A 12,500-nucleotide genomic window follows, 5' to 3' on the forward strand; every position below is an offset into this window, starting at 1 on the left:
TCAGGAGTCTCTGTCCAGCTGGTTGGACAGCGCCCTGTCTCACATCTCAGAGATCATCCAGCTGGAGGACGTCCCCTCCATCCAGATGGAGGTCGGAGTTTTGGTTCGCGAGTTTCCAGACGTCAGGTACAAAAAAAACATTCAACAAACCCTCCTCTTGTTCTTCCATTTCTCCTAATAGTCATTATTGCATTTTGTCTTATTTTACTTTTTTCCTCTTATGTAACCCTAACCCTTCAAATTTGTAGTCCTCTGCTTCTTTTCAATGTTAAAAGTTAAACAGATAAACCCGTTTCTTTGCCCTTGTTGTGTATTAAGACCAGTTTTTGATTGCTTCTTACATTACTATTTTATTACTACAAATGACTGGCAATGCCCCAGTGTCATCAGTCCTGTGTGAAGAGGGCAAAAAGTATAATCTGATGGGAAACTACAGAAAGATCATGGTATGTGTGAGAAAGAGAAACTGAAGACAAAGCATTAACACATAAACACTTTCCTTCCTTTCGGATAATGACCCGACTGCTGAGAAATGTCACCTTTAACCCACTGAGCCTTTGTGTCTGTGTGTGTGTGTGTGTGTGTGTGTTCTATATTAAGTCTGGCACTCTTGTTATTGTTCTCCTAATAGCTGTATGTATTATATTTACCTCCACAATGTGTCCTGTGAGACGCCTCTCTGCAGTCTGCTCATACAGCCCGACTCCACTAATATCCTATGAGTACATTTTCTTCTTGAACTCTTAAAAAGCTGCTGAAACATGAAGGGTCAATACAGAAGTTTAAAACCTGGGCCATACTGTATGTCTAAAACAATAAAAGGTACAAACATGTTTGGTAAAGTACCAATAGATTGTTTCAGCCCGTAGCCATGAAACAGGCTGTAGTGTCTTGATGGGTCAAAGTGTGTCCACTTAAAGTTGTTGTTGTCCCCGACAGGCTCAGATTGTTATTCTAAGTTTGTGACAACATCAGAGACCTTTTTGTTTTACAGGAAGCTGCATCTGTTACATCGCCCTCTTCTAAGACATCAGACTCTACTGACTTAGACTTACATACGAGTTAACATTAAAAAGACACATTTACAGGATATTAAATCATTGTGTAGAGGATTCATGAGACAGGATGGAGAATGATGGACTGGATATGCCAGTGATATGAGATGTGAAAATGCAGAGAGTCGATGTTACGGATATCTGGTGGTAGGGAGTTCCAGAGGCGGGGGAGGGGCAGAGCGGCTGAAGGCTCTGGACCCCATGGTGGTCAGGTGGGCGGGTCAGGTGTTGCACTGAGTTGAGAGTGCAGGTTGGTTTGTTGATGTGCAGGAGGTCAGAGAGGTACAAAGGAGCGAGGTTATGGACGGCCTTCAAGGTGAGGAGCAGAATCTTGAAGTCGATGTGATATTTAACCGATGACGCTGCTGAAGGAGAGGAGTGATGGGATTAATGGAGGGTGTTCTGGAGCGGCAGAGTTCTGGACCAGTTGAAGTTTGTGGATGGACTTGAGAGGAAGACCAAAGAGAAGGGAGCTGCAGTAATCAATGCGAGATGTAACCAGGGTGTTAACGAGGATGGCGTTACTGGTGGGTGTCAGGGACAGTCGGAGGTGATTAATGTTGGGCTGGATAAAGGATTATCTTATCTTATCTTATGTAGCTAAGCACACTTCATGATCACGTAAAGCCATGAGTGTGTTGTATTAAGACGTTATGAGGTAACTGTGCTCAGGCCCTCAGGCCAAAGAATAAGTCAAAACGTTGAAAATCGACTTGTCTATCACTACATGCCCTTCACTTTTTTCTTCCTCTCTCTGTTCAGGAAGAAGCATGTGTCGGCCATTTTGAACATCCGAGGGATGACTCGCCAGGCGGAGCGTCAGGAGATTCTCAACATCGTCAAAGACATCGAGAGCAGCGATGGCGGTGGCAGTGGCAGCGGACTGGCCCGCCTGTCCCGGGATCACGCCCTCTTCTCAGAGGTGCCGGTCACCTCTGAGGTTCACTGCCTGAACGTGGGCCTGAGCCGCATCGCCCTCACCGCCTCGTCCTGCTTCAGCACGCTGCGGCCGCGACCCCGCAAGACCCGAACATCTGTCCAGGAAAACCCTGATGATGTTCTCTGAAGAGGAAACTTTTGAGGGGTCTGAATTGTTTTCTACTTTCAGCACAGTCACAACAATTATCAACTGAACCACTGTTGATGGAAGCTTTCCATCAGTCCAGCAAAAATATGTTTGTGTGTCTCGATTCTCTCAAAGACAAAGAAAGTAGAAATGATATAACGATAGTTAAAATGTCGAACGTAGACTTTGGGAATAGTATGATAAGAAGTATTCAAATCATTCTGACTCCTTGATTTAAAACTGGCTGAGAGAGACAGTTATCGTCTGATGAAAGTAATCTGTGCTTTTCCTGCTGAGAGGAAACACTCACATAGGAAAACGAAAGGAAAAGACAGAAGTCCCTGGTGGACTGCGATCAGTAATGATCAGAGGACAAAAACTGGACCCAAAAAATCAGGTGCCTGATGATTAAATATTGATCAGTAAGAGTTCCCTTTTGTCTCTTTGGGTTAAAATGGCTAATTGATCTGTAATCAGAAAATACTCTAAAATATAAGGATGCACTTTTAACCTTTGAATTTAGGGTTACATCTGCTGAAAACAAAAGCTTGTTTTTATCAAGTCTTTGATGGAAAGTCTTTTTTATTAGATTAGCACGTAACATGTAGAACATTGTATGTGTTCTCAGACGATTTTTGTTCATGTGGGATCTCTTCTTTCACATTCGGCTTCTTCCCTGTTTGTTTTCAGAGCAACCTGCCCTGATATACTCCTGCAGGAATTCTGGATTTAAATAGATGATCGATGAGAGAAATCCTCTGAATTAATGTAATGTGCATTTTTTAGACAAACAGGACAAGAGGGCTGAACCAATAAGATCATTAGGACTGCTGTCACTTTACCGCCTGTGCATACTGGATCTATTTTAACTAATGTGGAACCCAGAATCAGATCCAGGAGCTCCAGACTGGACTTAATCAGGATCTGTTTCATCTGCGCTTTGGATGGAAATGAAGGTGTTCTTTTTTTTGGGGGGGGAGGCAGAATATCTTGTTGGCGCTCTTATGGATGTGGAGTTGAATTTATAATCACAGAAGAAACTCCATGAGAGGCGTGATTTAATGGTTGCACACAATAAAAAATGTAAGATTTAATCAAAGGTACTAGACGATCTGAGTCTCTATAATGCTGACGGTGTATTTAAAGCAGTGATTTCAGTGGGAGCTCTTTGGTGTGATGAGGTTTATTATATATATATATATATATATATATATATATAGGATACAGAGTTAAATAGAGCTTTATTATTTCTCTTTGCTGGCTCGTACTGCTTAATATTTTCTGTTTGTTTATGAAAAAATGGGAACGCTCACTGTATTCGAGAGACAGAACTGGAGATTCAAAAACATTTCTTTGTATTTTTTTTCTGTTTTGACTTCCTCCTTCCCGATCAAATCTGTTTCTACAGATGATTCCTTCATGCAATCACTGGATTCACTTTTCATGGACAGTCACGAGGGAAAATGTTGGCATTGTTGGGAGTCTTACACCAAAAGAAACATTGGAATCGGCTAAATTGTTATTTTAAACATTGGTATCAGAATCGGTCCTGATTTTCACCATCTGTGCATCCCTAGTTTGTAATTAACTCTTTTCAGCACTTCACTCTGAAAACATGTTTCTATTCTTTGCATTATTCTTTTCTGTTCTCAGTCTTGTATGAAGGTGGATGTATGAGATTAATCTTTCTGTACAGATCAGCTTTTAATGACAATAAAACAGATCAGATCACCGACCGCTGTTCTTCAATTTGTGCAATGAATGAATTACTCCTGAAGGACTTGTGTGTCTTTTTGTTTTTAAGTCTGATAGTCAAAAAAGGGTCTACAGGCTTTGTTTTCTACAAAGAAGATGGCTGCAGTAGAGGAAGACAGACTGAATCTGGCCGCAAGGAATATTCTACATAGTTCCTCTTCGCCTTGGATCCAAAGAGTATTACCTCCCTCAGTAGGTTGATGACACAGGCGAGCGACAGATGAGGAGAAAGAGACTTCACCCTGGCTTTGCTGAACTTCTGCTTGAGATCATGGTTAACAAGGAGGAGCTCAAGAAAGGTCGGGGTACTCAAGATCTGGAGACGACAGTGTAGGAAACTGTGAGAGACTCAGATGGAGCAAAGGGAACATGCAAGATACAATTTTGGTTACACACTTTTCTCCAAGAAAGAATTTGACCTGTTGTCCAGCTGATGTGATGGTTGTGTTGTTCCAGAGAGGGGTTTTCCAGAGTACCTTTGTACTGAAAACCTGGAAGCTGATATTTTGAGTGGACATTTGAAAACAGGTGCTAAGAGTCTGGTTGCACTTTATCCTCTTGGATCCATCCATTAAATCAGTCCAGACTTGTACTCTCCAGTCCACACCTGTGAAATCAAGTCCAGTCCAGAGTCTATATGAATACAGATATCTCGAGGTAGCCAGAGGGAGAGTTTAAAGTTACCTTGGGCTGCAGTTGAGAGAAGGAATGGGTATGAGGCTGTGAGATGGATTCTGACAAGCTGTAGGGACTCATCCAAGAGGGTGAATGGGGCTGTGGTATGTTGGAAAGAGGACAACACAGGAAGAGGACAAGTTGTTAGATGGCAGCCTCTGCTGGCCCTGCAGAGAACTGCCATTCTTCCCACTAACCCAGGGTAGCACAGCAATCCAAGAAGTCACTGTAAGTCCGGAGATCAAGACGGGGAAACAGATCCTTTAAAGACTTGTCAGTACCTCAAAAATTCATCAAATCTTCCTGAGATCTCTCGACAGCAACTGAGATTCATTAATGTCCATTGTGCTTCCTGCGTCACGAGTTGTCTGCTAACAGATCAGTTCCAAAGGATTTGCCAAATGGAGACAGCAAATGGCAAATGAAGGACTCTCTCCGCTCTTCCCATCAGGTGTAATGTGATGTGGAAAATCTTTGGCCAATCAGGTGGAAAGACTTTCCCAAGATGCCCATGTGTTAATCCCAAGATCTAGGGTTGGATTCTAGCTTGATAAATTAATTGCAGGTTAAAATCTTTGTTCATATCTACTGTATGTGTTGCAACTTTCCGGTACAATGATGTCGCTGAGAGGCTGAGGTTGGGCCTAGTATCTTGTTTGACACACTTACTAAAAAAGAATCACTGAGATACGATAAATACATTTGACTTTTTATTAACGGAAAAGATAATCAATTCATGATAATGTGCATTAACTCATAATCAAAGTAATCTCGGGGCACCAAACAATGGCGGTCAACAAAAAATACGGCAACCCAACTCGACCTCTCTCTTCCACTGAGAACAAAAGGTGAACTGGGGAGTTAAATCAATACAACATCCCCGCCAATACCCATGTGACCTGCTATCCGCCTACTCAAATCCCACAATAAGTGATATCATTAAAAATGACCCAAAACACAGAAATACAACCCATTACATACCTTAACCTTAAAAAATAATTCAAAGATACACTTGAATTTATCCATGGCTCCAACACTTTGACACGGTTTGACAAACTGATTTAAGTTGTGGTTGAACAATGTGTTCAGATCAAAGTTTAAAGGAAGAATATGCAATTTTTCACACTTAAATGTAGCAGAAATCCAGTATATCCTCTGAGGGACTAGAGAAAAGAATAATAATATATTAATAATATTCTTTTTTTAAGTACATGGATTGTCTCTGTTTTGTTTTTTTTTGTTTGGGGGAGGGGGGGGTGACTCGTCACAGAGCAATGATTCTTCATGATCAGTCTAAAACTTTTTTTTTTTCACTAAAATTATACAAGACAAAGAGTGGGGGGTGAAGCTTTGATGGATTTTTATTGAAGTCTTCCGTCCACAGAGTAAAATGTTTCACAAGTGTTAGTGAGAAGTTTCCTCCTACAGAGATTAAAATATCAGACAGATTTAAATACAATAAAAAAACACAATAATGTCACAGTGACTTCTACCCCTCCCCCTCCTCAGGTACCAATGAAGTCCTGCCCACCTCATTTCTTCTTTTTTTAATTTCTGACAGCTCTGAACCTGGAGTCTCATATTAATGGAGATCAACTGATGCCCTGAACTAAACACATTAAAGCAAAGCACCATGGGAGCTGCAGTTAAGTTTATCTACTTTCAAGCTTCGAGGCATCCAATCAGTGCATTTAAGAGTCTGAACAGAATCACTTCTTTTATCCTTTTTTGGAATACATTTTGGATGGAACCGACCGTCAATGACATCAGTTTATGACAGCATACAGGATGTGGTGAAAGGGGCGTGGCATACATTTCTTCAAGAGGTTTTTAAGTGTAAATTGACTTTATTAATTAAGTTCACATTAACATAAATTCTCTAAATTAAAAAAAAACTAGAGATCAATGTCCTCCAATGCTCAATGTGCAAATTTAAATTTGCCAAGTTTATTTTCTAGGATTGAGGAGAAGGGGCGGGGCTTCACTGTGACATTGTTTACCAAATCAAGATTTGACGAATGAACAAAAGAAACGTCAAATAGCACCAACAGTAATTTCAGGCTAAATAAATACTCTGATGACATTTACAGTAAAAATATAAAACGGTCGAGTTCAAACTTATTTACAAATTACAGAGCAATAAAACAGAACCAGGACCAGGACCAGGACTGGACTGAAACCAGACCAAAGAAAAATTCCACCGAAGATTTTACGAGATATTTTTCTAAAAGTTAAAGAAAAATGTAAAGTTTCGTTTTTATGAAAGGACTTCAAGCTGTCTACTGTATTTATTTTTTAAGTATTAAAACATTTGTATCATGACGCCGACTACAGACCTTTCGTTTAATCTTAAATGAAACAATCATGCTTACATTTTTAAGTGAATTTGAGTGTAAACACATGAAGACGAGTGGGATTGAGTCCTTAAATTCAGTTCTGGTTCTAGTTCTGGTTCCGTTCTGCAGTTTTTTAGACTCAGAGTAACAGGACAGATTGTCACTTCACGTCTTGTCGTGATTAAAAAAACAACAACCTTGGGTTAAGTCATTACCGTGTTTAAATCTGACTGCCGCCCTCTTTGTTTTTACACTGAAACTTAAAACATGAATAAAGAACAATAAATCAGGCGAGCTGAAGGGGGCGCTCTGAACACATCTGGACAAAAACATGTTTCAAGGTCAAATATATTCACAGCTTCTCACACAATTCTGGCCCTACTTATTAACAAAATATTGTCCACTGACATGCAGTCACTGCCTCTCAGCTGACCAATCAGAACGCGTTTTCCGCCGACCTATCAGAGAGATTTTCAGTGCAGTTCTGGTTGGGGGATGGGTCGGGCTGGAGGCGGGGTTACTGTTCACTCAGGTGCTCAACGTCGTTCTTACGGTTGAGGAGAAAATGTCACGTTAATGCTGCCAAACAATGATGTCACAGGAAGTAAATCACCTCGAACATCAGTGATAGTGAGAATTTTTTAAATAACTGATTTGTATTAATTAGCTAAAAGGGAATAAATATGACTTCTTTTTAAACTATTTTTGTATCTTTGTTCAATTCAGCAAACGTCACAAAACAGCTGATTTAAACTGGGGCTGAAGGATCTTAAGGATAAATTATTCTTTGTACTGAACAAGACGAATAACTGAATTTACAGTGTAATCTGTTAGATATTCACACTCATTGACTTAGAAGCACCAATTTTCCTTTACACAAGGTTAATCTTCAATGTAAAAATCATACGTTCACATTACACCTCATCATTACAAAGTGGTGTGTTAGACAGTGTTGACTGCCCCGTGTTGGAGCTAAGTTGTAGCTGTTTACTAAAGTTTACTTAAGCTGTGTTAGGACCAAAAGTGAAGCCAACCTTTCGTCTACCGCAGGTTCGACTGCAGGAAAATTTGGTTGTAATTGTTGCACACAGCCTGCAAATATTTGTTCTCCAAGATACACGTGCAAACCAATCAAATCATCACTTGGTCTCTCTCAGCTCTGTTAATCTCCTTCCTCCTCGCTGATCAGTGACCTGTTAGCTAGGATCAGTACCAGGATATCTCTGATGGTGTTCTGTCTTTGATGTGGAGCTCCTGTCCATCTGTCTTCACTGAGTGACAGTTTCCATGTAACTTACAGGTCACACTTAAGTCATAACTGCACTCGCTGCACAAAATAACTCAAACTCAGTCTTACTTTCGTTACGCTTATGGGGTTCCACAGGGATCGATTTTTAGCCCTTTATATTTTCAGGTTAGTCATTGATATAATATGTTATATTTAATGTAAACATGTAGACTAAAAACCCTTGGCTGAAAAGATCATTAATCCAGGCTGATTGAGCTTTAAGCAAACTGATTTTTCTAGTGGAAATTATGCCAGTATTTAAATCGAATATTTGTTTTTCGTTTAATTCAAAGAGATATTTAAAGCCTTGATTCACACTTAAAGATAAAATCTACAAACCCAGTTTAAACTTGTCTTCTGTCGTGTTTGCTAAAAAGTTAAATAAACTAATCTGTGCGCCTCTGAGGCTCCCCTGTTAACCTGAACTTGATTGATTGATTATTTGATTGATTGATTGATTGATTGATTGTCAGCATCTTCCAAATGTGACTCTCTCTCCTCACAGAGAAAAACAAACGTTTCTCGTCCTGTCCGTCCTCTCAGACTCTGCAGGAGGAGGAGGTGCTGCTCCTCCTCACTCCCTCATGCAGACATTGCACTTCCCTATTTTGTCCCTCTGTTCCCAGCCATGGGTCAGCGTTGTGGAGGTGGAAGTGGTTGTCTGCTCTTGGATCAGCCAGAAGCTGTAGATGTTGGCGAAGTAGTGGCAGGTCCCTCTGGGCCCCTGACACTCCACAAAGGGCTGGGCCCTGAAGTCTGTCAGACAGCTACCTGATGATGTCAGAGACTGGCCGCCTCCCTCATCACCTGCACCTGTATGCTGCAACAGACACAGGGAGTGACATCATCACCAGTCTAGCTTAGTCCAGACGGATCCATGCACCAGCTGAGAGCAAGCAAGTGTAGTCCTTTCCAATTTCCAATTCCAGTATTTATGCTTTTCACACTTTCTGTGGTTCAAATTGCAATCCAGACATTGCTTTCGACTGAAGAAAAACTACTAGAGCAATTTCATTCATCTGTTCCTACTGGTTTTATAGACACAAAATATTCCATAATACAGCCCAGGTTAAAAATGTTTGGAATGACCCTTCATGTTTTTGCATTTGAGAGGAAGACCCTTGTCTGTCTGTCTGATAAACATACCATAGATACCATTTAATAGCTGTTGAAGTTGTAGTAATTCATTTAGTAGAATAAGCAGTGAAGCTAATAGCAATTATTTAAGTAGCAGTATCAGCAGTAGTATTATTTCAGTTCTGCAACACTCACCATGAGGAAGGAGAATCCTTCCCACAAGCTCGTCCAGTAGGGGGGGCAGTCCGGCCGGGTGGAGGTCTGGCTGTGCAGAGCGACAGGTGAGGAGGGGGCTTCACACACCACACAGCGGCTAATGTGATCCTCGATGGCAGCTCCACCCACGGGTATACTGGGTACGGCCGCCGTGGTGGACAGCCAGTAGGATTTATCGTTGCGGCTGGCATAGGAGCAGGTTCCCATGTTACAGGAGGAGAACGGCATGGTGGAGAACACCTGCATACAGGAGCCCGCCTGACCTGCAGGTATCATCACAACAAACAGATTACTAATATAAAATACATGTGATTAACCCTCTGGACCCCCGTGTAAGTTTAGACATTTGCTTCAGTTCAGTTTTTTTGTCAAAAGAGCAAGCGAAAGGGACTTTAATGTTTTGTTTTTTTGGCTTTGTAGATCACTATATCCTGAAATTATTAACTGTATCGATGCAAAACTATCAAATGTATTAAAATACAGCACAAGACCCCTTCACAGTTTAAATATAATTGTTTTCTAACAATGTGGAATCACTCTTATTAGTGTGTGTTAATGTGTGTGTGTGTGTGTGTGTGTGTGTGTGTGTGTGTGTGTGTCAGTACCCAGGTCCTGAGTGTGAGCCTTCTCCTGACCCTCCAGGTACAGCAGACTGTAGCCCACCCACAGCACCCTCAAGTTCAAAGGGCAGGCAGGGATCATCTTTGATTGGCTGTGCACCACCAACAGGAAGCCTGAGTTCAACTTCCTGTTCGGCCCGGGTTGACCGGGGTCACCCACTGGACCTGGATCACCTGAGACACACAAAGACCGCAGGAAGTAACATGAGACCACACAGGAGATACAAGAAGAAGAAAAAACACAAACTCAGAAGAAGTTTGGATCTTAATTTAACCTTAAACTCCATGAACACATTCTGCATGTGAACAGAGGACCTGGAGACCAGGAACAAGATCTGGTCTCCAGCAGCGTCGTGGTTTCTGTCTCAAGTTTTGGCAAATAATTGAGCTGTCTTTGGTTTCAAACCGTCAGTGTTTAAAGCAAAAGAGGAAAGACAAAGAGCTGAATGAAACCCAGAAACATATCAGCATTTATCCAACATCCATTTAGCTTCATATTCATATATCTGCAGGTGAAGGATGATTACGGTCGGGTTGAACCCAAATTTGAAACCAAATGAATGACCAGGATTTCACTGATGGTGTTCTGTTTCAGCTGTGGATGCAGCTGTTCATCCGTCTTCACTGAGTGACAGTTTCCAATCCAATCCAACTTTATTTGTTAAGCACTTTAAAACAACCACAGTTGACCAAAGTGCTGTACAGAAGAATAAATAAAATACATAACAGCTCACGAGATAAAAAAAAACTACATGTGAAATACAGAATCAATTTAAAAGACATAAAACAAGTAAAATGAATAGGCACGCAAAAAACAGATCAAATAAATAAATAAGTTGACGTCTTTACTGTGTGCCAAAGGCCAGGGAAAAGAGATGGGTCTTAAGAAGAGGCCTGTTTATTGTGCTGAGGTATATCGTTCCATAGTTTTGGAGTTTGAGTGTTTCTAACAAGTCACATTAAAGTCGCTGAAATCAGGGCTTCACGTTTTGCCCTAACATGCCTCAACATGGATCCTGTTAAGAATAACAGACGTGTTTGTGTGTCTGACTGTATTTGGTCCGTCTTATTGGGGTCTCACATCAGTTGTAACGAAGATGAACAGAAGAAAGAAAAGATGGAAGAACAAAAAGAGGAAGAGAAGCAGACAGGTGCAGCTCTCACCTTTGTCTCCTGTAACTCCAGCCGGCCCCATCCAGCCCGGCCCTCCTCGATCTCCTTCTGAACCTGGGGGCCCCGGTTCGCCTTTTGGTCCCTCGCACCCAATGTCCCCCTTTTTACCTGAAACCCAACATGAGCTTTCTCAGTACCCAAAGATTAAAACTGATGTCAGCAGGTTCACATCGGACAGTTTGATCTGACTGAACCTGAGCTGCTGACTGTGGGGAAGTCAGCGCTTCTTATCAAGACATTTTCATTTGAATGGCACCATATCATAAAAAAAAGAGATCTAAAGACACTTTACGGTGAACCAACGTTAAAGGCTTATTACATTACATTTGTAATGTAGTCATGCTGAGATGTTTTTCATGTTGTTTGAGTTCCCCCTTAAAGGCTTTAAATGTGATTTTTTGATCCAGCAGATGTCGCCCTTGAGCACCAGCATGAAACCAAAACAACTGGCGCTGCATTGTTGTGTTAGCATGCTAATGCTAGAGATCTTTATTATGCTGGTATCTTCACACTGCATGTAAATTTACCTGAAATGAGCGTGATCTAGAAACACAGTTAAGCAGTGAGTACAGTATGTTATTCTTCTTTTCTCTAGTCCCTCAATTAAACAACTTTTATATGTGAGGGGAGGAGTCAGCCGGCCGTCCAGGCGATGTAAACAAACTGAAGATAGGACTCTGAAAACTCTGAAAACATCACAGACAGTGGGACTCGGGTGTTACACCCATTGTAGACAGTCATGACTCAGAGTTATTTTCAGAGGATATACTTGATTTCTATTATATTTAAGGGTTAATATAAAGGCGCATATAAAGCCTTTAATCCATCATGAGCACTAAGCAATATTAAGCAACGTTACAGTGGAGAGGAAAACTTCCTTTAAGAGGCAGAAACCTCGAGCAGAACCAGACTCATGCTTACAGGACGAGATATCCAAACAGACAGACAACAACAAGAATACATACAACAGAGTCACACTGCACAAAGTGAACTTTGGACCTGATTGCAGTTCCACCTTCGCATTTTCTACCTTTTGGTCCAAGCAGCCCAATTTCTCCCTCGATGCCAGGATCTCCGGGCAGACCGGGGGGACCAGGTGGTCCTTGGGCTCCCTGTGGGGCTGGGGGGTGAGGAGGACAGTCGGAGACTCGTCCCATCTCCCCCTTTGGACCATCCGGTCCTGGAAATCCCTTTGGTCCTAGAGGGCCAGAGGAACCTGAACAACCTTTAGGACCCCGA

General features: G+C 41.5%; 2 protein-coding genes across 2 annotated transcripts in view; one reads left to right on the forward strand and one right to left on the reverse strand.

The window, feature by feature from the left end:
- The window catches only part of exoc3l2b (exocyst complex component 3-like 2b), a 54,293-nt gene extending 50,439 nt beyond the window's left edge, over positions 1-3,854 (forward strand). Inside the window, exons 14-15 of the mRNA XM_065959917.1 lie at positions 5-126; positions 1,818-3,854. Of these exons, the coding sequence (XP_065815989.1) occupies positions 5-126; positions 1,818-2,121 (426 nt within the window). The 3' untranslated portion in view covers positions 2,122-3,854. The remainder of the gene's footprint in view (positions 1-4; positions 127-1,817) is intronic.
- A 1,436-nt stretch (positions 3,855-5,290) lies between these two features.
- Positions 5,291-12,500, reverse strand: part of col4a4 (collagen, type IV, alpha 4) — a 41,504-nt gene continuing 34,294 nt past the window's right edge. The window contains exons 43-47 of the mRNA XM_065959916.1: positions 12,292-12,500; positions 11,253-11,369; positions 10,074-10,262; positions 9,448-9,731; positions 5,291-8,995 (exon numbers count right to left, since the gene is read on the reverse strand). The exon at positions 12,292-12,500 is cut by the window's right edge and continues 40 nt beyond it. Coding sequence (XP_065815988.1) covers positions 8,750-8,995; positions 9,448-9,731; positions 10,074-10,262; positions 11,253-11,369; positions 12,292-12,500 — 1,045 coding nt within the window. The 3' untranslated portion in view covers positions 5,291-8,749. The remainder of the gene's footprint in view (positions 8,996-9,447; positions 9,732-10,073; positions 10,263-11,252; positions 11,370-12,291) is intronic.

The sequence above is a fragment of the Labrus bergylta genome, chromosome 11, assembly GCF_963930695.1.
Source record: "Labrus bergylta chromosome 11, fLabBer1.1, whole genome shotgun sequence".
Lineage (NCBI taxonomy): Eukaryota > Metazoa > Chordata > Actinopteri > Labriformes > Labridae > Labrus > Labrus bergylta.